At 38.0% G+C, this 27,529-nt stretch overlaps 1 protein-coding gene across 4 annotated transcripts in view; it reads right to left on the bottom strand.

Annotated features, from left to right (window-relative positions):
- The window catches only part of COG5 (component of oligomeric golgi complex 5), a 386,409-nt gene that overhangs the window by 188,138 nt on the left and 170,742 nt on the right, over positions 1-27,529 (bottom strand). For all 4 annotated transcript variants that reach the window (XM_039472963.2, XM_039472962.2, XM_074379246.1 and 1 more), the window contains one exon: positions 24,671-24,801. In XM_039472963.2, coding sequence (XP_039328897.1) covers positions 24,671-24,801 — 131 coding nt within the window. The remainder of the gene's footprint in view (positions 1-24,670; positions 24,802-27,529) is intronic.

The raw sequence follows: 27,529 nt of genomic DNA, 5'->3' as shown, positions 1-27,529 counted from the left end.
CCTGTCTTCTGCTAGGTTTTGAGTTTTTTTGATCTTGCTCCTCTAGCTCTTTCAATTTTGATGATAGGGTATCAATTTTAGATCTCTCCTTTCTTCTCATGTGGGCACTCATTGCTATATATTTTCCTCTAGAGACTGCTTTAAATGTGTCCCAGAGATTCTGGTATGTTGTGTCTTCGTTCTCATTGGTTTCGAAGAACATCTTTATTTCTGCCTTCATTTCATTGTTTATCCAGTCAACATTCAAGAGCAAGTTGTTCAGTTTCCATGAAGCTGTGCGGTTCTGAGTTAGTTTCTGCATTCTGAGTTCTAAATCGATTGCACTGTGGTCTGAGAGACTGTTTGTTATGATTTCTGTTCTTTTGCATTTGCTGAGGAGTGATTTATTGCCAATTATGTGGTCAATTTTAGAGTAGGTGTGATGTGGTGCTGAGAAGAATGTATATTCTGTGGATTTAGGGTGGAGAGTTCTGTAAATGTCTATTAGGTTTGCTTGTTCCAGGTCTGTATTCAGGTCCTGGATATCCTTGTTGATTTTCTGTCTGGATGATCTGTCTAATATTGACAATGGGGTGTTAAAGTCTCCCACTATTATTGTGTGGGAGTCTAAGTCTCTTTGTAAGTCATTAAGAACTTGCCTTATGTATCTGGGTGCTCCTGTATTGGGTGCGTATATATTTAGGATCGTTAGCTCTTCTTGTTGCAGTGATCCTTTTACCATTATGTAATGTCCTTCTTTGTCTCTTTTGATCTTTGTTGCTTTAAAGTCTATTTTATCAGAGATGAGAATTGCTACTCCTGCCTTTTTTTGCTCTCCATTTGCTTGGTAGATCTTCCTCCATCCCTTTATTTTGAGCCTTTGTGTATCCTTGCATGTAAGGTGGGTTTCCTGGATACAGCACACTGATGGGTTTTGGCTTTTTATCCAATTTGCCAGTCTGTGTCTTTTGATTGGGGCATTTAGTCCATTGACATTTAGGGATAGTATTGTTATGTGTGAATTTGATGCTGTCATTTTGATGCTACCTGGCTGTTTTGTTGGTTAGTTGATGCAGATTCTTGATTGTGTTGATGCTTTTTTACTATTTGGTGTGTTTTTGGAGTGGCTGGTACTGGTTGTTCCTTTACATGTGTACAGCCTCTTTCAGGAGTTCTTGTAGAGCAGGTTTGGTGGTGATGAAATCTCTGAGTGCTTGCTTGTTCACAAAGGATTTTATTTTTCCTTCACTTATGAAGCTTAGTTTGGCTGGATAGGAGATTCTGGGTTGAAAGTTCTTTTCTTTGAGGATGTTGAATATTGGCCCCCAATCTCTTCTGGCTTGTAGGGTTTCTGCTGAGAGATCTGCTGTGAGTCTAATGGGCTTCCCTTTGTGGGTAACCCGACCTTTCTCTCTGGCTGCCCTTAGCATTTTCTCTTTCATTTCAACCCTGGTGAATCTGACGATTATGTGCCTTGGGGTTGCTCTTCTTGAGGAATATCTCTGTGGTGTTCTCTGTATTTCCTGGATTTGAATATTGGTCTGCCTTGCTAGGTTGGGGAAGTTTTCCTGGATAATATCCTGAAGAGTATTTTCCAGCTTGGATTCATTCTCTTCATCACATTCAGGTACACCTATCAGACGTAGGTTAGGTCTTTTCACATAGTCCCACATTTCTTGAAGATTTTGTTCATTCCTTTTTGCGCTTTTTTCTCTGTTCTTGCCTTCTCTTTTTATTTCATTGAGTTGATCTTCGACCTCTGATATCCTTTCTTCTGCTTGGTCAATTCGGCTGTTGAAGCTTGTGCATGCTTCACGAAGTTCTCGTGTTGCGTTTTTCAGCTCCATCAATTCATTTATACCCCTCTCTATGCTGTCCATTCTCGTCAGCAGTTCGTCCAATCTTTTTTCAAGGTTCCTATTTTCTTTGTGATGGGTTAGAACATGTTCTTTTAGCTCATTGTAGTTTCTTACTACCCACCTTCTGAAGTCTGATTCTGTCATTTCATCACCCTCTTTCTCCATCCGGTCTGGTTCCCTTGCTGGTGAGGAGTTGTGGTCCCTTTTAGGAGGAGAGGTGTTCTGGTTTCGGGAGTTTTCATCCTTTTTGCGCTGGTTTCTTCCCATTTTTGTGGGTTTATCCACCTGTTGTCTGTCTCTGTCCCAGGGAGTTGGAGCTTTGAGTTTCCCTTGCACTACTGCCTTTTTTGATTTTTCTTTCAGGTTGGACCCGCTCAGCTAGCAGCAGGCCTAGCCACTGCCTGCCCGCAGGGGCTTTGCTGAGCTGCTGTGGGCTCCGCCCAGCTGCCCTGAGCTCTTCCCTGTAGTCCTTTTTATATGGGCGTAGTTAGAACTGTCTCGGCAATGGTAGCCCCGCCTCTGTTATGGTGGACTCTCTCTGTTGTGGCAGGTTGCCTCGGCAACGGCAGCCTGCCTCCGTAGTGGTGGAGAGTCTCAGTAATGGCGGAAACCCCTCCCCCACGGAGCCGGACCTTCCGGGTTCAGCTGTGCTTGGTTTGAAGGGCTCAACCCAGAGGGATTCCAATTACTGTTTTTGCTTTCGTTGTTGTCCGGGGTGGAGGGGTGGGACCAACCAAGCCTGATCACCTGGCTCCCTGACTCAGAGTCTTTTCTTTTAAGTTGAAGGACCCCGCGTTCCGGTCGCTTGTTGAAAAGGCGCTGGGATCTCCCGTGCTGCGACTCACAAAGTCGGCTCGAACTGCGGCGCCGGCTCCTGGCGGATTTTCTACCTAGGAATCTCCTGGCCTGACTCGCTATTTCAGCTGACTGGGCAGCTCTGCCGTCTCAGGGCTCTGCTCGCCAGCTAAGAGGGCTCCCAGACCAGTGGCTTTTGTACGGAGAACCGCAGCAACAGGGAGTGGTCACAGCAGCCGCGCGGGCGGAATCAGCCCCGCGGGGGCCAAAACAGCCGCACCGGCTGGGACTGCGACGCTGGCGACCCCTCTGCCTGGGTATCTCCTGGTCTGTGGGCAATAAGAGTTCGTCTGGAAATGCGGCGTCCACTCACCCTCTGCACTTTAACTGGGAGCTGAAGTCCTGAGCTGTTCTTAGGCGGCCATCTTCCCAGCATTCCCCAAGAATAATTTTTCTATGAATTGTCACTGGAAGTTTCAACAAATCAATCTTCTAAGAAATTTCCCAACCTCATAGATTATAATATAAAATTTGATTAAAAACCATGTAACAGGGTAGAAAAGATTTTTTTAAGTGAAAAAAATACTTAAAAAAACAGACTTCCTCATCCTCAAAAGCATTTCAGATTATGGCACAATCACTGTCTTTACAAAATCAAAATATTTCCCCTGCTTTAGAAATAAATAGGCTGTGATTTTTTTTCTTTCTATCTCTACCTCTCTGTAGCATTACATGGGAGGAAAATTATATCCCACAAGAACAGTTAGAAAAGAAGCATAGTTGTTTAAGATCCCCAAGCTTGCCAAAACAGGAACACTGTAACCAAAGCAACTGCTGGCATAGCTAATGAAACAGAAATATAGCAAGATTGCTATAAAGATTGTTTCATGAAATAGCAAGCAATATTTTAGTTTACAAAGCCATAGGCTAACATGAGATAACCTTTGTGAGCATAAATACAGCATTTAATTAAGTGTGACAAGATTTTTAAAGCTTTATACAATTAAAATTAGGCATAAAAACTGACAGAATTTGATGAGAAATAAAATGCAAAAATGACATAAATATGCAAGTCCAGAAGCCACAGTGGGTAATACTATTAACACTGAAACTGTGAAAAGAAATCCTTGTATCATGAAGACTAACAATCACATTTTACTTTTTCTTCTAATAGATATTCTTTAGAAGTTAAATTCTTTTTTTATGTGTTTTGTATACAGAAGGGTAACAAGCTGAGGGAAAGAAAAGGACAAATACAGAATACAAATTGCTCATGTTGCTCTGCTGTTATAGTCAAATTCTGCAAAGTGATTCAGTTCAGAAAACTTTATGACTTATGATAAAGTCTTAGTTGAGTCCAATTAATTTTAACTGGAAAACCCAACAAAGATTAAAAAATTTTACTTTCAGAATAATTTATTAGTAAAGATGTTTCAAAACTGAAATATTTCTTCGAAGTTTAATAAGTGTGCCATTTCACACTCAAAATAAAATGAAAAATAGGAAACCCCAGAATCACATTAAAAAAGGGGGAAAGGGTGAGGTGGAGAAAAAGTGGGGAGAAAGAGAAGAATGGAGACAGGGAAGGAGAAGTAAATACTGGTGGGAAGGAGAAAGAAAGGGAAACGTTCCCAATTCAATGGGCTTCCCCAAAGACACAGAGGTTAGAGTCAGAAAGATGCAAAGTCAAATCAAGCAAAAATTCGGAGTAGCTATCTTTCACTATATAGACTATCCTTACCGCTAAAAAGCTGTAAAGCTTTTTAAAACAGCATGAAAAGGATACAAACCAAATAATCTTTACCATGAAGCAGATAGTTCTTTAAACCACTCCCTCTGAGTAGAATATGTATTTATTAAAATTAAGCTGATTTGCAGGTAAATTTAAGACAATAAAAAGAATAGTACTTTAATCATACACAATAATTGAGGAACTAAATCCTAATATTTCTGCAGAATACTATGAATAAATTCGCTAACACTATACATGTAACAACTATACAATGGGACAAAATATTTAAGGTAGCTTATAAAATCTGTGTGCATATGCTTTATTATGTTACACACACGTAACCGTTTTTCTGGAGACACAACATGCCTAGAAGACTGAAAACTTAATGGAGCTCCATGGGAGATTACAAGAATTAAAGGAAAAGAGAATCATATTAAATATCATAATTTAAAACCAAGAATTATATTAGCTACCTCGGTTGTGATTCAGAGCTTAGCAGCTTTGCTGATTCAGTAACATGAAACCCATTAATGCTTGATGTGTACTTCTCAGCTAACCTAATTATTTCAGAACCTGTTAACAATCAACAGTCAACAGTACATAATCCAAATGAAATTAAGATACTAAAAGAAATTTAATAGTACAATATGATATTATACACCAGAAATCAACTTTATTCTAGCCCTCATTTTGAAAAGAGGCAGAAAAAGAAAGAGGCTTTATATAGAAAGGCTAGGAAGGGAAAATGAGAGAAAAAAGAAGAGGTAGAAAGACTGAAGATAAACATGGATTAGAAGAGGAAAGTTCTACAGAAAATGATACACCAAGTGCCTTAAACAATGAGGAAGAGAGTATACGAACAATCAATATGGAGAAGAAGGGCTGTTTTAATTTCCCAGTTTTCAAAAATATTATCTGACAAGTCATAGTTTGGCATTAAATAAAAGTTTTTAAATGATGTCAATACTTAGAATAACATATTCCAAGTCATATTATATAATAGTAATTAATATTAAAAGGAAACTACTGAAAATGTATATTCAATAATGTATTTTATAGGAAAATGGAAGTAATCATAACAACGTGGCAAGTCATAAAAATATGGCTTATTTTTAAATATAATAAAATATAAAGTTATTTTGTGCTTTACTAAAGTTATTTATGGCAAGCATTATGTATTAGCTATTCCCTAAAACTCCTTTCTTCCTTTTCTCTGGATAAAAACCTAGTTTTCTCAGGCAGTGGCTCATAAGTAGCCCAAAGCCAACGCTGACAATTCTATTCCTCTTTGCCAGATAATTGCTTCCACAATCTTTTTGATGGCTAGGGTAAGTGTGTGACTCAAATCTGGCCAGTGAGAAATAAGGACATGTTGGCTTAAGCAATTTTGGAGAAGGATTTTATAACACCACCTTCTGACTCACAGCTGGCTCTGCCCCACCTCTGTACTTTGAACACAGACATAATGGCTAGGGGTATGACAGCTATCTTGTGACCATGATGGGACATGCAAGAGCACACTAAGGATGATGGAATGGGAAAAAAAGACCTGAATCCTTGTTGAATAATTCAAACAATGTTAGCATCACCTACACTCAGACAAGTATGTTGGTTTCAGCCACTATTAAGCTAGCCTTCTGTTAACAGTTGACACAGCCTCATCCAGCACCAAATTGATTGAAAGACAATATATAAAAAATACATGAGCCCTAACAATGATTTTTAAAGGATGAAAAACAAAAGAATAAAATCACACCTCATCTACTAACTTTGGTGGTGACTAATATATCAACTCATTACTCTATCAAGTGGTAATGACAATAAAACTTTTAAGTATTTATAAATAATTTTCAAAAAGAACTGCAATTCAGGGTAACCAAATGTCCACAGTTGATGAGTGAAAGTTCTTTGCAAGATAATCACAGCTAATAAACACAAGGAAAAACAAAAATAAAAAATCACCCTTTATAATCTCTGACTAAAAAAGTAATTTAAGAAAAATATTTAGGCAGAAATCATTAATAGATATTAAAACCATTAGGGGAAAGACTGACAGGAAATTAACCTCAAAACACAAAGATATCCACAAATTCACAAAGATGGATTAAATGAAAAAAAGGCTTATTAACAAAAGGTGCTCAAAAAACTGAATTTATGAAAAAAATGAACTTTGCATCTGTATATAAAAAATAGAATGAATGCTGGGAAGAGGGCCGCCTAAGAACAGCTCAGGACTTCAGCTCCCAGTTAAAGTGCAGAGGGTGAGTGGACGCCGCATTTCCAGACGAACTCTTATTGCCCACAGACCAGGAGATACCCAGGCAGAGGGGTCGCCAGCGCCACAGTCCCAGCCGGTGCAGCTGTTTTGGCCCCCGTGGGGCTGATTCCACCCGCGCGGCTGCTGTGACCACGCCCTGTTGCTGCAGTTCTCTGTACAAAAGCCACTGGTCTGGGAGCCCTCTTAGCTGGCGAGCAGAGCCCTGAGAATGCAGAGTTGCCTATTCATCTGAAATAGCGAGTCAGGCCAGGAGATTCCTAGGCAAAAAATCCGCCAGGAGCCGGCGCCACAATTCGAGCCAACTCCGTGAGTCGCAGCACAGGAGATCCCGGCGCCTTTTCAACAAGCGACCGGAACGCGGGGTCCTTCAACTTAAAAGAAAAGACTCTGAGTCAGGGAGCCAGGTGATCAGGCTTGGTTGGTCCCACCCCTCCACCCCCAACAACAATGAAAACAAAAACGGTAATTGGAAACCCTCTGGGTTGATACCTCCAAACCAAGCACAGCTGAACCCGGAAGGTCCGGCTCCGTGGGGGAGGGGCTTCCCCCATTACTGAGACTCTCCACCTCTATGGAGGCAGGCTGCCATTGCAGAGGCAACCTGCCACAACAGAGAGAATCCCCCATAACAGAGGCGGGGCCACCATTGCCCAGACAGTTCTAACTACGCCCATATAAAAAGGACTACAGGGAAGAGCTCAGGGCAGCTGGGCGGAGCCCACAGCAGCTCAGCAAAGCCCCTGCGGGCAGGCAGAGGCTAGGCTTGCTGCTAGCTGGGCGGGTCCAACCTGAAAGAAAAATCAAAAAAGGCAGTAGTGCAACAGAAACTCATAAAGCTCCAACTCCCTGGGACAGAGACAGACAACAGGTGGATAAACCCACAAAAATGGGAAGAAACCAGCGCAAAAAGGATGAAAACTCCCGAAACCAGAACACCTCTCCTCCTAAAAGGGATCACAACTCCTCACCAGCAAGGGAACCAGACCGGATGGAGAAAGAGGGTGATGAAATGACAGAATCAGACTTCAGAAGGTGGGTAGTAAGAAACTACAATGAGCTAAAAGAACATGTTCTAACCCAACGCAAAGAAAATAGGAACCTTGAGAAAAGATTGGACGAACTGCTGACGAGAATGGACAGCATAGAGAGGAGTATAAGTGAATTGATGGAGCTGAAAAACGCAACACGAGAACTTCGTGAAGCATGCACAAGCTTCAACAGCCGAATTGACCAAGCAGAAGAAAGGATATCAGAGGTCGAAGATCAACTCAATGAAATAAAAAGAGAAGGCAAGAACAGAGAAAAAAGCGCAAAAAGGAATGAACAAAATCTTCAAGAAATGTGGGACTATGTGAAAAGACCTAATCTACGTCTGATAGGTGTACCTGAATGTGATGAAGAGAATGAATCCAAGCTGGAAAATACTCTTCAGGATATTATCCAGGAAAACTTCCCCAACCTAGCAAGGCAGACCAATATTCAAATCCAGGAAATACAGAGAACACCACAGAGATATTCCTCAAGAAGAGCAACCCCAAGGCACATAATCGTCAGATTCACCAGGGTTGAAATGAAAGAGAAAATGCTAAGGGCAGCCAGAGAGAAAGGTCGGGTTACTCACAAAGGGAAGCCCATTAGACTCACAGCAGATCTCTCAGCAGAAACCCTACAAGCCAGAAGAGATTGGGGGCCAATATTCAACATCCTTAAAGAAAAGAACTTTCAACCCAGAATCTCCTATCCAGCCAAACAAAGCTTCATAAGTGAAGGAAAAATAAAATCCTTTGTGAACAAGCAAGCACTCAGAGATTTCATCACCACCAAACCTGCTCTACAAGAACTCCTGAAAGAGGCTCTACACATATAAAGGAACAACCAGTACCAGCCACTCCAAAAACACACCAAATGGTAAAAGAGCATCAACACAATCAAGAATCTGCATCAACTAACCAATAAAACAGCCAGGTAGCATCAAAATGACAGTATCAAATTCACAGATAACAATACTATCCCTAAATGTCAATGGACTAAATGCCCCAATCAAAAGACACAGACTGGCAAATTGGATAAAAAGCCAAAACCCATCAGTGTGCTGTATCCAGGAAACCCATCTTACATGCAAGGATACACAAAGGCTCAAAATAAAGGGATGGAGGAAGATCTACCAAGCAAATGGAGAGCAAGAAAAGGCAGGAGTTGCAATTCTCATCTCTGATAAAATAGACCTTAAAGCAACAAAGATCAAAAGAGACAAAGAAGGACATTACATAATGGTAAAAGGATCACTGCAACAAGAAGAGCTAACGATCCTAAATATATACGCACCCAATACAGGAGCACCCAGATACATAAGGCAAGTTCTTAATGACTTACAAAGAGACTTAGACTCCCACACAATAATAGTGGGAGACTTTAACACCCCATTGTCAATATTAGACAGATCATCCAGACAGAAAATCAACAAGGATATCCAGGACCTGAATACAGACCTGGAACGAGCAAACCTAATAGACATTTACAGAACTCTCCACCCCAAATCCACAGAATATACATTCTTCTCAGCACCACATCACACTTACTCTAAAATTGACCACATAATTGGCAATAAATCACTCCTCAGCAAATGCAAAAGAACAGAAATCATAACAAACAGTCTCTCAGACCACAGTGCAATTGAGTTAGAGCTCAGAATGCAGAAACTAACTCAGAACCGCACAGCTTCATGGAAACTGAACAACTGGCTCTTGAATGTTGACTGGATAAACAATGAAATGAAGGCAGAAATAAAGATGTTCTTCGAAACCAATGAGAACGAAGACACAACATACCAGAATCTCTGGGACACATTTAAAGCACTCTCCAGAGGAAAATATATAGCAATGAGTGCCCACATGAGGAGAAAGGAGAGATCTAAAATTGACACCCTATCATCAAAATTGAAAGAGCTAGAGGAGCAAGATCAAAAAAACTCAAAACCTAGCAGAAGACAGGAAATAACTAAGATCAGAGCAGAACTGAAGGAAATAGAGACACAAAAAACTCTTCAAAAAATCAATAAATCCAGGAGCTGGTTTTTTGAAAAGATCAACAAAATAGACAGACCACTAGCCAGATTAATAAAAAAGAAAAGAGATAATAACCAAATTGATGCAATAAAAAACGATAAAGGGGATATCACCACAGATTCCACAGAAATCCAAACCAACATCAGAGATTATTACAAACAACTCTATGCACATAAACTAGTAAACCTGGAAGAAATGGATAAATTCCTGGACACCTGCAACCTCCCAAGCCTAAACCTGGAAGGAGCCAAAACCCTGAATAGACCAATAACATGGTCTGAAGTCGAGGCAGCAATAAAGAGCCTACCACCCAAAAAAAGCCCAGGTCCAGATGGGTTCACAACTGAATTCTACCAGACATACAAAGAGGAGCTGATACCATTCCTTCTGAAACTATTCCAGACAATCCAAAAAGAGGGAATCCTTCCCAAATCATTTTACGAGACAAACATCATCCTGATACCAAAACCCAGCAGAGACTCAACAAGAAAAGAAAATTTCAGGCCAATATCCATGATGAACATAGATGCAAAAATCTTCAATAAAATACTGGCAAACCCATTGCAACAGCATATCAAAAAGCTCATCCACCACGATCAAGTAGGATTCATCCCGGGGATGCAAGGCTGGTTCAACATATGCAAGTCCATAAACGTAATTCACCACATAAACAGAACCAAAGACAAAAACCACATGATTATCTCAATTGATGCAGAGAAGGCTTTTGACAAAATTCAACAACCCTTTATGCTAAAAACCCTCAATAAACTAGGTATTGACGGAATGTATCTCAAAACAATAAAAGCTATTTACGACAAACCAACAGCCAATATCATACTGAATGGGCAAAAACTGGAAGCATTCCCTTTGAAATCTGGCACTAGACAAGGGTGCCCTCTCTCACCACTCCTATTCAATATAGTACTGGAAGTTCTAGCCAGAGCAATCAGGCAAGAAAAAGAAATAAAGGGTATCCAAATTGGAAAGGAGGAAATCAAATTGTCTCTATTTGCAGATGACATGATTGTATATCTGGAAGACCCCATCATCTCAGCCAAAAATCTCCTGAAACTGATAAACAACTTCAGCAAAGTCTCAGGATACAAAATCAATGTGCAAAAATCACAAGCATTCCTATACACCAGTAATAGACTTCAAGAGAGCCAAATCAAGAACGAACTGCCATTCACAATTGCTACAAAGAGAATAAAATACCTAGGAATACAACTAACAAGGAACGTAAAGGACCTCTTCAAGGAGAACTACAAGCCATTGCTCAACGAAATAAGAGAGGATACAAACAGATGGAGAAACATTCCATATTCATGGTTAGGAAGAATCAACATCGTGAAAATGGTCATACTGCCCAAAGTAATTTACAGATTCAACGCTATTCCCATCAAGCTACCAACGACCTTCTTCACAGAACTGGAAAAAAACACCTTAAACTTCATATGGAACCAAAAGAGAGCCCGCATAGCCAAGTCAATTCTAAGCAAAAAGAACAAAGCAGGAGGCATCACACTACCGGACTTCAAACTATACTACAAGGCTACAGTAATCAAAACAGCATGGTACTGGTACCAAAACAGAGATATAGACCAATGGAACCGACCAGAGGCCTCAGAGGAAATACAACATACCCACAACCATATGATCTTCGACAAACCTGACAAAAACAAGCAATGGGGAAAGGACTCCCTGTTTAATAAATGGTGTTGGGAAAACTGGCTAGCCATGTGCAGAAAACAGAAACAGGACCCCTTCCTGACACCTTACACCAAAATTAACTCCAGATGGATTAAAGACTTAAACATCAGACCTAATACCATAAAAACCTTAGAAGAAAATCTAGGCAAAACCATTCAGGACATAGGTGTAGGCAAGGACTTCATGACCAAAACGCCAAAAGCAATGGCAACAAAAGCCAAAATAGACAAATGGGACCTAATCAAACTCCACAGCTTCTGCACGGCTAAAGAAACAGTCAATAGAGTGAATCGGCAACCAACAGAATGAGAAAAAATTTTTGCAGCCTACCCATCTGACAAGGGGCTGATATCCAGAATTTACAAAGAACTAAAGCAGATCTACAAGAAAAAAACAAACAAGTCTATTCAAAAATGGGCGAAGGATATGAACAGATACTTTACAAAAGAAGACATACAGGAGGCCAACAAACATATGAAAAAATGCTCATCATCACTGGTCATCAGAGAAATGCAAAATCAAAACCACATTGAGATACCATCTCACACCAATTAGAATGGCGATCATTAAAAAATCGGGAAACAACAGATGCTGGAGAGGATGTGGAGAAATAGGAACACTTCTACACTGTTGGTGGGAATGTAAATTAGTTCAACCATTGTGGAAGACAGTGTGGCGATTCCTCAAGGACCTAAAAATAGAAATCCCATTTGACCCAGCAATCCCATTACTGGGTATATATCCAAAGGATTATAAATCATTCTACTACAAGGACACGTGCACACGAATGTTCATTCCAGCACTGTTTACAATAGCAAAGACCTGGAACCAACCCAAATGCCCAACGATGATAGACTGGATAGGGAAAATGTGGTACATATACACCATGGAATATTATGCAGCCATCAAAAACGATGAGTTCACGTCCTTTGTAGGGACATGGATGAACCTGGAAACCATCATTCTCAGCAAACTGACACAAGGGCAGAAAATCAAACACCGTATATTCTCACTCATAGGTGGGTGTTGAACAATGAGAACACATGGAGACAGGGAGGGGAGCACTACACACTGGGGTCCGTTGGGGGGAAATGGGGGAGGGGCGGGGGGTGGGGAGGTGGGAAGAGATAGCATGGGGAGAAATGACAGATACAGGTGAGGGGACAGAAGGCAGCAAAGCACACTGCCATGTGTGTACCTATGCAACAATCTTGCATGTTCATCACATGTACCCCAAAACCTAAAATGCAATAAAATTATTAAAAAAAAAAGTAGTCTACCAGCTTATCAAGACACAAGCAAAATGTGTATATCCATAGAATTGAATATTACTCAACACAAAAGAATGGACTACTTTTACATACAACCAGGAGTCCCCCACCCCCTGGGCTGTGGACCAGTACCAGTCCTTGGCCTGTTAGAAACTGGGCCACACAGCAGGCGGTGAGCTGCAGGGGAGTGAGCATTGCCACCCAAGCTCTGCCTCCTGTCAGATCAGCAGCAGTATTAGATTCTCGTAGGTGTGCAAACCCTATTGTTAACTGCACATGCAAGGGATATAGGTTGTGTACTCCTTATGAGAATCTAATGCGGAGGTGGAAAAGTTAATCCCAAAACCACCACCTCTGCCCCTGCATGTGTGGAAAAACTGTCTCCCATGAAACTGGTCCCTGGTGCCAAAAAGTTTGGGGATCACTGCATACAACAAAATAGATCACTCTAAAAGAAACATTGTGCTAAGTGAAGACAGTAGATACACAGGTTATCTGTCATATGACTGTATTTGTATAAAATTTTTAGAAAAAAAACTATGAAGACAGAAATCACAATCTACCAAGATTAGTAATTATCTGGGTTTGTGGGTAGGAGGAGGGACTGACTACAAACAAGCATGAAGGAACTTTTTTTATGATGATGGCAGTATTCCAAAACTGGTTATGAGATGGTTGCATATCTGCATAAATTTACTAAAACTTGGCCAGGTGCAGTGGCTCACACCTGTAATCCCAGCACCTTGGGAGGCTGAGGTGAGCAGATCACCTGAGGTGAGCAGGAGTTCAAGACCAGCCTGGCCAACATAATGTAACCATGTCTCTACTAAAAACATAAAAATTAGCCAGGTGTGGTGGCGTTTGCCTGTAGTCCCAGCTATTGGCAGGCTGAGGCAGCAAAATTGTTTGATCCCAGGAGGTGGAGGTTGCAGTGAGTTGAGACTGCACCACTGCACTCTAACCTGGGTGACAGAGCGAGACTCCATCTGAAAAAACAAAAAAGTAAGTTTACTAAAACTCATCAAACTGTACACTAAAAGTGCATGATAACAGAAAAATAGGAAAGCCACAGAAGAAAATATTTTTGATATGGTTTGGCTGTGTCCCCACTCAAATCTCATCTTGAATGATAATCCCCATAATCCCCAAGTGTTGAGAGAGGAATCTGACCGGAGGTGATTGGTTTTCCCAAGGGGGTGGTTTTCCCCACTCGCTGTTCTTGTCATAGTGAGTTCTCACGAGACTTGATGGTTTTATAACGGGCTTTTCCCCCTTCACTCCACACACACTCCGCTCTCTCACCTGCCATCATTTAAGACATGCCTCTTTTCCTTCTGCCATGATTACAAATTTCCTGAGGCCTTCCCAGCTCTGCGGAAATGTGAGTCAATTAAACCTCTTTTCTTTATAAATTACCCAGTTGTGGGTATGTCTTTATAGCAGTGTGAAAACAGACTAATACAATTTACAATGCAAAATTTGGTAAAAGACTTTTACATCTGCAATATAATAAAAATTATTACAACTCAATAAAGTCAACAACCCTTTAAAAACTGAACAGAAACCTTTACTATGAAGCAGTCACATCCACAAGAACAGAAAATCAAACACCGCATGTTCTCACTCACAGGCTGGTGTTGAACAGTGAAAACACATGGACACAGGGAGGGGAGCATCACACACTGGGGTCTGTGCAGGGGGACTAGGGGAGGAACAGTTGGGGGTGGGGAGTTGGGAAGGGATAACATGGGGAGAAATGTCAGATATAGGTGATGGGGAGGAAGGCAGCAAACCACATTGCCACGTATGTACCTATGCAACAATCTTGCATGTTCTTCACATGTACCCCAAAACCTAAAATGCAAATTTTATATATATATATATATATATATATACACACACACACATTTTTTTTAAAGTTTGTCACATTAATAGTTAAGAAAATGGACATTATATGTACAATGACAACCTCTTACACACCCACTAAAATGGATACAATTAAAAAGACTGTCAACATCAAATGGCGGCAATAACCTGAAGGAACCCAAACCCTAAACTACTGATGTGGGAATGTAAACTAAGAGAATCACTTCAGAAAAATGGTATTCTCTTTAAAAAGTAAACATAATAGTCATTTCAAAAATCTAATCTTTTTTTGCCTTAGGTATTAACCCAAAACAAATGAAAACATAAGCTGACACTAAGACTTGTACTTCAGTGTTCATGCAACTTTATTTACAATAGTCCTAAAGTGAAAATAACCTAAATGCTCATCAACAGGTGAGTAAAGATAATTTCATAATGAAATAATAAGAGGTACAAATTATCAGTGCACACAACATGCATCAATCTCAAAATAATTATGCTGAATGTATAAAGCCAGATATGAGAAAGAGTACACTATATAATTCCAATTATGTAAACCCATGGAAATGCAAATTTATCCATAATTACTAAAAGCTGTCCGTAGTTTTTCTGAATTACAAAATAAAATTTTAGTATTTATGACTATGATAACTTAAGTCCAGCACAAAATTGTTTTTTTATTTTGTTTTATTTATTATTGCATTTTAGGTTTTCGGGTACATGTGAAGAACATGCAAGACTGTTGCATAGGTACACACATGGCAGTGTGATTTGCTGTCTCCCTCAATCAAAATTAAGTAAAATCATATAGATTTATACAAGTACAAACACAGTTCTGAGAAATTTTTGAGAAGCATAAAGCAATTACACATAAAGAGTGACTACCAAATTTTAATCTCAATCAGTGAGAAAATTCTATATGAAATACAGTAAAAATTTACTCCATTACTGAAAAATTATTCACATGAATAACTGAAATGAAATGTCATTCAGTGAACTGGAAAACTATGGGAAGTAATAACACCAAAATACCCTAAGTCTAAAAGCAGACAGTTAATTAGACCTAAGTCCAGACTGCAAGATGGCAATAAAATAAAATAATAAAGCAACCAATGGCACTGTGGATTGTTCACAACGAGAATTTGTCAAAAAATATGAAAATAACATGACTGTATAATACAGAAACTAGAATAAAAGTAATACTTTACATTTGGTGTAAAACAAAAACATAAAGAAATACCATCAGGGAATTGACATTCGGTAAAAGAGGAAAGGGTAGACAGAGAGAGGAAGTATAATTGAAATGAAAAGATGAAATTATCTACCAAGAAAATCAGTTCTTTAAAGCAGGGATCAGCATGTTTTTTTCTTTAAAGTGTAATACAGTAAATACTTAAGGCTTTGCACACTACATATGCTGTTTGTTTTAGTTTTTTCCCCCAACCATTTAAAAACATAAAAACAATTCTTAGCACTTGGGCCATATTAAAAACAGGCCATGAGCTGTAGTTTACCAACCCATGATTTGGGATGTTATGTAAGAGTTCAGATTAATTTCAAATTTAAGGATAAAATAAAAAGGACATGTTACACAACTAACATTAAACTTTAGAGAAAAAAATTTTAATTATTAGTTTTAAAATAACCTTTTAAATTATAAAACACCATGCTGGCACATATAACTATTATTACTAACAATATGTAATATTATCTTTAAAAAGAAATTATGGAAGAGTAACTTTTAAAATTATTATTTACATGTATCATAAAGTTCATCTAACTGAATACCAATGTACTCCAGACCAGGTCTCCATTAAATCTAATGAATCTATAGTAATGGAAACAAGCAGACAAATATTTGGAGAAACAATGGCAAATTATCATTTGAAGACCATAAAGGAAATAAAAGAGCTCTTACTACATTCATTCTTTCAAGTTGTTTACTATGTGCCAAGGAATAAGTTTTGTACAAGAGGTGAAAAATTACTGAACATCTAAGTTAGTGGTAAAAATAATACTGGGACCAAATATACAAAGGAATTTACATAGGCCCAAATGATGAGATCTGTTGTATAATCCATGACACAAGCCAGAAAAACTCCTAATAGCTAAATATATAAGAGCTGTACCTTTTAAAGCTAGACAAATAGTGTTTGTTCGGTCCTAAGGGAAGGAAAACATCTCAAAAGAATTGCTGCCTGCAGAACTACTATCATTAACTACAAAAGAAATCAGTGTGTTCCACTTTGCCCGGAACTTCCTTTTGAAGCTCAAGATAATGCCTTTCTTTCTTTTTTTTTTTTTTTTTTGAGACAGAGTTGCTCTGTTGCCAGGTGCCAGGCTGGAGTGCAGTGGCACGATCTTGGCTCACTGCAACCTCTGCCTCCCGGGTTCAAGTAATTCTCCTGCCTCAGCCTCCCAAGTATCTGGCACTACAGGCGTGTGCCACCACGCTCAGCTAATTTTTGAATTTTTTAGTAGAGACAGGGTTTCACTATGTTGGCCAGGATGGTCTCGATCTCTTGACCTCGTGATCCGCCCACCTCGGCCTCCCAAAGTGCTGGGATGACAGGCTTGAGCCACCGCGCCTGGCTATGCTTAACTTTCATAAAGCCTACTGAACACAGTGCATATAAACTGGTATCTTTGCTATACCAGAAATAACTCATAATTTTCAACTGTGAAAAGTAAAAAGAGCTCATAATATCAAATACCTATATAGTATACAGTAACAGATTGTATCTGTTGAACTTCAATTCTACATTATTTTCTTAGAGAAGCTAGGTCTAGGTCTAGGTTCTCCAGACCTAGCTTCTCTAAGATTGTCATGGTACTTTTGGCCGACAGTTGTTAAGCACCAGGACCCTAGGCTTGACCAAGAAGGTCTTCTGCCTTAAGGAAAAAGCAAGTTAATGAATATTTAGTTATTATCACTATCAACAACTACCACAGGGTCAGGATTACAGCCAGCTACTAAGCTCTGAAAGAAGTGAACACAGAAATTCTCTTTCCTGATGACCTCTAAAGACAAGTCATCTTCCTCCACCTTGAACCTCCAGAAAGTCTCATACTTGTTTACTGGGAAAGCTTCTAATTCACAAGGTAAAGTAATCTTCCTAATTAGAATGTCATCATTTTACTGTGGGGGACTGGTATCTATGGTGATGCAGGAAATGATCCAGATCACAATTTCTATCACCTATTTTTGAAAGCTAGTTAAAGCCAGAGGTAATGGAGTCTGTTGCAATCCTGAAAAATAAATAAATAAATAAGGTCCTCTCTTTTTCTTTGTGTGAATCCTGTCAGTGAAAGATTCTGTGGGTGAGTAGAAAAGAAAGAGAAATGAGAATCGGGAAGAATTGCAGATGGATGGCATATCTAGTCACACGACGTGACAGACTGCCTATAGAGTTGAAAAAATGTTTTTTTTAACATGATCATATTCTATGCATCCCCAGAAGATGTGCTCTAAATCACCAGTCCTTCCAAATTCTTCCAAAGAATGCTATAATGATATGATTATAACTCTTTCTCATACAGAAATAATAAGGCTTTTGTAAGGTCAGATGTGTACTTATATTTTTCATGTAGAGAGAAACAATAGCTCCTCCATATTCAAACAGTCATTTAGTTTACAAATCTGAAAGTAGACATTTTATAATATGATAGTATTTTACAATACTACAAAGCTATTTAATAAATACAAAACACTTAAGCAATTAACTAGAAAAAAACAGTAACGATGAAAGTGGTTATCTGCATTTATTAAAACAATTTTGGTTTGGAAAAGAATGCTAAAAAAAGAAATTGCACTAACTTTCTTTTAATAAATAGTTGTTTCAGATAACAGAGGAATAGCTATTTAGTCTATTCTGGCTGTTATAACAAAATACCATAGACTGGGATTAAAAACAAGAGACATTTATTTTTTGCAGTTCTGGAGACTGGGAAGCCCAAGTTCAAGGTGCCAGCAGTTTAGATACCTGATATGGGCCCATCTTCCTAGTTCACACAAGGACACTTTTTTTTTAAACTTTAAGTTCTGGGATACATGTGCCGAACATGCAGGATTGTTACACAGGTATACACGTGCCATGGTGGTTTGCTGCACCCATCAACCTGTCATCTACATTAGGTCTTTCTCCTAATGCTATCCCTCCCCTAGTTCCCTACTCCCCAACAGGCCCCAGTGCGTGATGTTCCCCTCCCTGACAAGGACACCTTTTTAATGTGATCTCACATGGCAAAAGGGATAAGCAGCTCTCTCAGGCTTTCAGTCAAATGACAAGTAGAAGGAGCGGGGAAGGTAAACAGAAAGTGCAAAAAGTCTTTTACGAGGGTGCTAATCCCATTCATGAGGATCCCACCCTCATGACCTGTTTATCTCCCAACTGCCCACCTCCAAGTAACATTATCTTGGGGGTTAGGATTTCAACCTAAGAATTAGAAGAGGATGCATTCAGACCATAGCAGCCATACAAATGAAGTGACAACTTATCTGCAAATTACAATTGGGTGACTCTACTGTTATTGTTAGTATTACCATTTTTATAATTTTAGTAAGGGTAGAATTCAGTGAAGTAGTAGAAACATCATCCATTTCTTTCTTTAACATGATTTGACAGTAACAATTTAGTTTTTTAAAAAAGATCTCATTGAATTATCAATCAATAACCAAAAATCTAAAAATCACAGAAAACGATAAAGATGGTTAAATACTGCTAATTTCACAACTGGTAAACATAGCACTAAAGACTTGTGCTATTTTAAGTTTTAGAATTAACTGATATTGAAAACGATGGGCATCAACTACATAATAAAAGAGGATCATCAACACTTCTGTGGAATCAAATTAATGTTAGAAATTAATTATTAAATGTAAGTGATAATATGATGTAATTTTTCAAAAGTTCCCTGTTTACTGAACATCTATTCAGGCTATGAGCCAGTAAACTACTTAAGTGTGTAATCATTCATGAATGTAATAGTACTTCAAGGTTAAAATACTGTAATTCTACCTTTTAGTCTATATTTATAATAAATATTAATCATACATTTAACTATCTTAATAATATGTAATAAATTTGAGAAAATAATTTGAGGATAAAATACATGTAAGCTGCAGCACCTGTTTTAACAGGGAGCGTGAAGGGTATTCCAGGCATAAAAAGTACCAAAGCCCTAAAGAAGAAAGGAAGATGGGATGTGAATGACTAACAGAAAGCTTGTGAGACTGAAAAGCAGAGAGCATGTGAGGAGAGTAGCATAAAATGTGCACATTTAAAGGCTGATGAGAAGGCTACAGTAAAAGGGAAATGAGGGATGAAAATGTCAACAAAGATAAGGTTCTAAGAAAATAGAAAACAGGATCCAGAGCAGAGGTGATATGAAAGGACTCTCTGTAAAGCAGAAATTAAAGGTATCTGCTCAGAGTAAAATGGGGGGTATAGTGAGAGGAGATGGATGATGGAAAGTAAAGAAAGTGTAAAAGAGTAATTTCAGAAGATGAAACAAAAAAGTTGGCCAGAAAACAAAAATTTTGAGGAATATTGAAGGACCAGTTTAGATTAGTCATCAAATGGAGACTTCCTTAAAAAAACTTTTATGCTATAAAAATTCCCTTTTCCATACAAATTGCTTCACAAATCAAATAATTTTCAATATAATTGTTTAACAAAATTAGAATAAATTGCTTGGTCTTACTAAAGAAGGGGAAAGCAGGAGCTCCAGATCATGATTCTATTACTCGCCAGCTATGTCATCTTCAGTTAATTTCCTAACCTTTCCATCTCTTTGTTTCCTTAACCATGTAGAAAGTGGATAATTACATCTTCTTCACAGATCTGTTATTGTAATTGAGATAACAAATGTAAAGTGACTAACACAGAGCCTGACAAAGAACAGAGGCTGAACAATGGTTCCTTTTGTTCCTAATTCCTAAATTGCCTGCTGACACAGCTAGATGACACCTCTGTCTTGTTGCTCTCAAGAAAATGCACTAACTCCAAAACACAGGCTCTTTCCAGTACTACAGCCTACTTCCCAAGAAGCCTTATATCTGTGACATGATTATCAAGAGTTTAATTCTCTCAAATCTGCAAAACCCGAAACCTGACTTTGTGAGACACCCAGGTCTGAGGCAGACAGACACACACAACTAAACTTAGAAAGAGATGTTACAAACACAAATACGAATTTATACATAAGAAATACAGTAAATTCCATGAAGTGAACCAGAATGTTAATATTGGCAGATCAGGAAAGGCTTTTTGGGGGAAGTAAAAAAGGACTAAGTTGGGTAAAGAATGAATACAAAACAAATAACCAGGTAAATTAGACCAGTAAGTGTGTTCAAAGAATATTTAACAAACTATGGAGGCTGAACAAAACTGGTACGTTCAGGGAACCAAGGGACAGCCATAAGTGTCATTTGAAGATGTAGCAAGACGGCAAGCAGCAGATGGGGTTATAGTTTGAGATTTATAATAAGCAAAATTGTTGAAGAATTTTAAGTACTAAATGAACATGATTAGATATCCCTTACATTAAGACCACTGTGGAAGCAGTATGAATATTAAATGGAAACCTGACACTAACAGAAGACTAATACAGTAATAAGGATAAGAAAGCTAAGGGTATGAAACAAGAATACGCAATCAGATTACACCAGTAGTCAACAAACTATGCTTATGGGACAAATCTGGTTCATTGCTTGTTTTGTTAACAGAGTGTTAACGGAACACAGCCAAGCATTCACATATTGTCTATGGCTGTTTTCCTGCTACAATAGCAGAGTTCAGTAGTAAAAACTGAAACTAAACGGCCTACAAAGTCTAAACTATCTACTATCTGTCTTTTTGCAGAAAGTTTGCTGGTCCTTAGATGAGCTGATTTCCAAGGTTCCCAGTTGAATAGTGGTGCTCCAATAGTAGCTAATGAACACAAGAGAAGATATATTTGACAACTCTGTTTTCTAATATTCTGAGTTACAGAGTCATTGTGATGGCCTCATGGAATAATGTGGATGATACTAAGAACAAGCTTGCTCAATATACATTCTGGCTTACTTTTAGTATGTGTTTGCTGTAAAAGGGTCCAGATATGACTAACGTTCTGTTAACCATAAGCACTCATGTGACATTTAGATGGCAGAGGCAATACTTTTCCTACTTCTGTTGTTTTCCCTGCCAAGCTTGGTAATAGAGGTGTTTGGATTCCCTCTATTTGTTCTAATGGGGCCTAGTGTACAGTCCCTAGCATTATGAGTGCCAAAAGGCAGAACAGAGGACATCCATTTTGCTGAGCTAGATATCAAATCCATTGAAGGTTATATAAAACACCAGTAGGCAGTTTGCTGACGTGGAGGAAGCAATACCTGCCCAAGTTGCCCAATTCTGTACAGTTCAGAAGTTCTGAGAAGCTCAGATTATGGTCTTTTTCTTAAGCCCTCCCAACCATATCCTATAAAATAAATCCCTATGTACTAAAACTTCCTAAAGCAGGTTCTGTTCTCTATAAGCAAACTTTTAACTAATACAAGTATCCTGTAGGCAGGGCAGGTAGTTATAAAGATTTAGTCTTTACGAGAGACATCCTGGATGTAGATGGAGATTTTAAAGTTATTGGCAAATGGGAATATATGAGATTATCAAGGAAAAGCATTTAGAATAAAAAGTAGTCGAACAGATACGGAGAACACAAAGAATAAGGAAGCAAGCAGAAATTGTTACAACTACGAAGAAATCAAAAAGCAATGCTAGGAGAAAAAGAAAAAAAAACTGGATAGACTAAGAGAGAGAAACTAAGAAGAAGGTGTTAAGAAGTTGAAATGGTTACCAATGTCAAAAATTTGAGAAAAGCAAAAAAATAAAATAAAAGTCCTTTGGGAAACTGGGAGGTCACTGGCGACCTCCCTGAAAGTAGATTTATTGAAGAAGTCATGTTAGAAGTCACAATAGTATAGACTGGGGACCATATGAGAAGTCAAGAAAAGGAGACGGTAAAGAGCAGCCTGTTCTTTCAAAGAGTTTAACTGTGAGGTAAATAGACTAGGAAATAGTTGCAAAATAAAACTAAGTAAACAGTTAAAACTGAAGATTTCTTTTTCCTTTTAAGTGGGAGAAATATCAGTATCATTGTTTGCTGCTAATAAAAACAAAAAGGTTGAAGATTCAGATGAGCCAAAGAACAAAGTATAGAAGTAAGGCAAAAATTATGGTGTGGAACTAGCCTGAAATAGGAAGGGTAGAGATCTGAAGGACTTGCATCTTTAAGAACAAACATGGCATGAAGTTGAAAACATGCATGCCTTGTGATGTTGATTTTCTTTGTAAGGAGTGTAACAAGAATATCTCAGGACAATAAGGGAGAAGGGATTGGAGGTTTATAGTGAATAAAGAAATATGAAACAACCATCTCTGAAATGGAAGAGGGAAATAGGCATAAAAAAGTAAATGGAGCCCAGATGCATCTCAGAAAACATAAATTTTAGTTACATCAATATTACAGTGGTCTGTGTTCTGCTTGTTTTGGTTTTGTTTTCAAACAGCACTGAAAAGCCTAGGTATAGAAGCAAAATAGGGATAAACGTTACATGGTCCACAGATGGCATTTTGCTGTGCAGAAGTAGAAAGGCAAGGGTGAAAGCATTTGAGGGTATCATCAAAAGCAATGGTTCTTGGTACCAGATTTACTGAATCAAAAATTCTGGGTGTTGGGCTCAGCTGTCTGTGTTTTAACAAGTCCTTCCATCAATTCTGATGCATGGTGAAGTTTGAGAATCACTAATTAGGAGAATAGTTGAAGAGACACATTCTTGATCAATTTAATATAAAAAAATAAGTAGAGCCAGAGAAGAGGCTCTAAGTAGAGCCACAGACATGAGGCTGACAGAGTAGAAAACCATCCAATAGTAAAGGCATTTATGCTCCACATGAGTTATGAGACTGATGGTTTTTCTTTTCTTTTTTTTCTTTTTGAGATACAGTTTTGCTCTTGTTGCCCAGGCTAGAATGCAACGGTATGATCTCAGCTCACTGCAACCTCCACATCCCAGGTTCAAGTGATTTTCCTGCCTCAGCCTCCTGAGTAGCTGGAATTATAGGCATGCATCACTATATCCGGCTAATTTTGCATTTTTAGTAGAGACGGGATTTCTCCATGTTGGTCAAGCTGTTCTTGAACTCCCAACCTCAGGTTATCTACCCATCTCAGCCTCCCAAAGTGCTGGGATTATAGGCATGAGTCACCGTGCCCAGCCAAGAGATTGATATTTTAAATTAATGAAAGAAGCATGAGTTATAACAGGAACAAGGGAGTAGGAAGCAGAAAAAACAGGAATCTACCATCAAAGGAAGAGACATTGCAGTCTTAGGCCACATGCTAAACGACAATATTCAAGGTGATAATGGGGGAAAGACACTAAAATAGAATGGAATGGAAGTCTGGGCTAGTAGATGTCAAGTCAAAAATTTTTTTTAAATTATGGGACAGTGATTAAGAGTGCAGAGTTCTGGGTCTAGAGTGATTAAGTTTGAATACAAACTATATAATTTACTAGCTATGTGATTTTCAACAACTTATTTCTCTGTTTCTTCAACTGTAAAATAAAATTAACAACAATACCAATCATACTGGGTTGCTGAAAGGCTTAAACAAGGAACACTGCTTTAGACAAAGCAGGCATGGTCAACTATCTATCTATCTATATATGCACATCATATAAAATATATTCCATGTTATATAAATTATACATCAGAAATATTAGGTTTAATATAAACATACAGTAAATGTTTATTAAAATTTAATATATTTATTAAAATTGAATGTATTTGTTTATTAAAATTTAATATAGTAAATATATTAAATATGTATTAAATATGCTAATATGTTAAATACTAACTTTAACATATTTAATGTTTATTAAAATTAAATATATTAAATGTTTATTAAATATGTATATTAAAATTTCCCTTAACTATGCCCTACTCTGTGACTTAAATTGTAGACATATTTTCTCAGTGATAAAATACATATATTACTTTTTTGAACTAAAAGTCAAATGTTCACCTGTATTATAACACATTTTCACATTTAAAAAGTCTTGTTTTTATTACCTGAGTCTCCAAACCCTGCTCTAGTAGGCGCTTAGCTTGATTTTCCACTTCAAGTCGGGCTCTTGCAATAAAAAGTAGATCATTTTCTATCACCTCGATTCCAGAAAGGTCTATTCCTTGAGAAAGATAATCTGTTTAAAACAAAAACACACACATTCAAATATTTCAATACTATCAATACTATTCAATAAATATCAAGGTATCAAAACAAATACAGCTATTGAACAGGGTTGCCTTACAAAATGTATATTTTAAAAAATACGGTTTCTGAAATATTTTCTACTTAATAAGTAATTTCTGGAGTTAAATGCTCCAAATAAGACAGATTTGATAAGGCAAGACTAGAAATGATGATTATGATTATCACAAGTTTATGTGAAGAGCTCACATTAGAAAGTGTCAAATTTAGTATTTTAAAGTAAATAAATACACTCATATTTTAGGAAAATTCTAAAGATGCCAAGTACAGTTTTTTGTTGTTTTTTTAAGAGATGTGGAGTCTCAATACACTACCCAGTGCAGTGGCTAGTCACACATGTGATTATCTTTCACTACGGTCTCAAATTCCCGGGCTCAAGGCAGTCCTCCCACCTTAGCCTCTGAAGTAGCTGGTACTATAGTACCTGCCATCATGCCCAACTATTTTTATTTAAGAGACAGTGTCTCACTATGTTGTTCAGGCTGGTCTCAAACTCCTGGCCTCAGGTGATCCTCCCACCTTGACCTCTTGAGTAGCTGGGCCCCAGTATTTTTAAAAAGCAAAATAAATGGTCCTCATCACTTTATATAACCACCACCAGCTTCTACCTCCCCAGTTATCCAAGCCATATTTACACTCACTCACTTTAAGAAGTAAACAAACAACATGCTAGATTTCGGTGAAAGGGCTTCAGCAGCCAGGAGGGAGAAAGGCCTGTATTATTTTACTTACTAATTAGTCCATAAACCTGCTTTTCAGTAAGAGACATGCAGCAACAGGGGGAAACACACACACACACACACACACACACACACACACACACACACACAGAGAGAGAGAGAGAGAGAGAGAGAGAGTATGCAGTAACAACCCCCAGCATCTGCCCCTCAACAACAGAAGAACAGAGGGATTATGATACTAAAATTTCCCTGCTTATTTATCTGATGCATGCATACAATCACTATCAGTGCACACCTAGAGACTGGAGCTAAGAACAAAATGATGATGATGATTCTAATAAAAATAACAAACATTTTTGAAGATGTATCTCTCTCTCTCTCTCCCTCTCTCTCTCTCTTTCTTTCTCTCTTTCATTCTTTCTTTGAGACAGAGTCTTGCTCTATGGCCAGACTGGAGTGCAGGAGCACGATATCAGCTCACTGCAACCTCTGCCTAGGCCTCCTTAGCAGCTGAGACTACAGACGCACACCACCACACCGAGCTAATTATTTCATATTTTAAAAGCCACGGGGGTTTCACCATGTTGGCCAGGATAGTCTTGATCTCCTGACCTCGTGATCCACCCACCTTGGCCTCCCAAAGTGCTGGGATTATAGGCATGAGCCACCAGGCCTAGCCCATTGCCCCTTCTTTTACTAGTCTCCTCCTTTGTTTAAAAGAAAATAAAAAGAAGTATAACGATTGCTAAATAATTCAGCTATGCATTCATGTTTCATAACAATATTAGCACTAAAGTATTTATTTAGAAGAAACTATATGAGTGAGGAATGCACATATAAAACTGGGTGGTGCTAGAATTTGGAAGTAATGAGGAGGGTAGATCTTCATGCTCCATAATGGGGAGTCAAAGAAGTTAAAAATTTAAAAATGGAAATACAAGCAGGTTATTTACAGATATGGAGGCAAATACTAAAACAATCAGCTGAAAAAGAATGAAAAGTTTGCCTCTGAGAAGCAGTACATGAGGCCAAGAAGAGGGGAGAGCATTGCCATTTTTAAATAATAAATCTTGTAGAACTATTTGACAATATTGTTCATGTATAACTTTCATAATAAAACTAAATTTAAAAAAGTAAATAGAAGTCAAGACAAATAATACCAAAATTAAAATAAGGTGGTCAGCCTACCAGAAAATACAATCACATCCTCTAAATCAACGATTCTGCTTCTGGGAATAAATAATAATCTTAAAAAAGAAAAAGGTGAATATATTTGAGCAGGAAGGCATTTATTACAGTGTTAATTGCAACAGTAACATACATACGGATATACGTATGTATGGAAAAATGTATATATGTGTATGTGTGTGTATATATATAAAAAGAGCAACATTGTAAATTAGTAAAAACTAGTTTGGAAAACAATATGGGACTATCTAATAAGGTTTCACATGTATACCCCTCGGGACCAAAATATTCCATTCCTAGGCACATAATCCAGAGATGTTTTTATACATGTGTATCAGAAGACATGTACAAGAATGTTCCTAGTAGCACTGTTAAAAACAAAGCTGAAAATCCATATAACCACGAATAAAAGAAAAAAAATTTGTAATATATTCAAGTACTACTACAGAGCATTAAAAAATAAACACATGACAGATGTGTACATATCGTATACATATCAATAACAATGAATCTTAATAACACAATGTTAAGGAAAAAGGACAAGTTCTAGAAAACACACAGCAAAAGGTAATTCATACTGAGAAATATAAGACTAAATGATATATTATTTAGGATACAAACATTAACAATATTTAGAAAAATTAGCAGAGATAGCAGATACAATGTTATTCTAATACTATAATTCTTGAATTTAGTGGGGAGGATTATAGCTTATACATGTTAAAAAATGTGTTTTTGCATTTTAATGTTTTCCCTCTAAATAATAAGTATGAACCAATGGCACAGAGTATA

This window comes from Saimiri boliviensis, chromosome 10 (assembly GCF_048565385.1).
Source record: "Saimiri boliviensis isolate mSaiBol1 chromosome 10, mSaiBol1.pri, whole genome shotgun sequence".
Taxonomy (NCBI): Eukaryota; Metazoa; Chordata; class Mammalia; order Primates; family Cebidae; genus Saimiri; species Saimiri boliviensis.
Note: the sequence above shows the minus strand (reverse complement) of the source record. Positions and strands in the feature narration are given on the sequence as shown.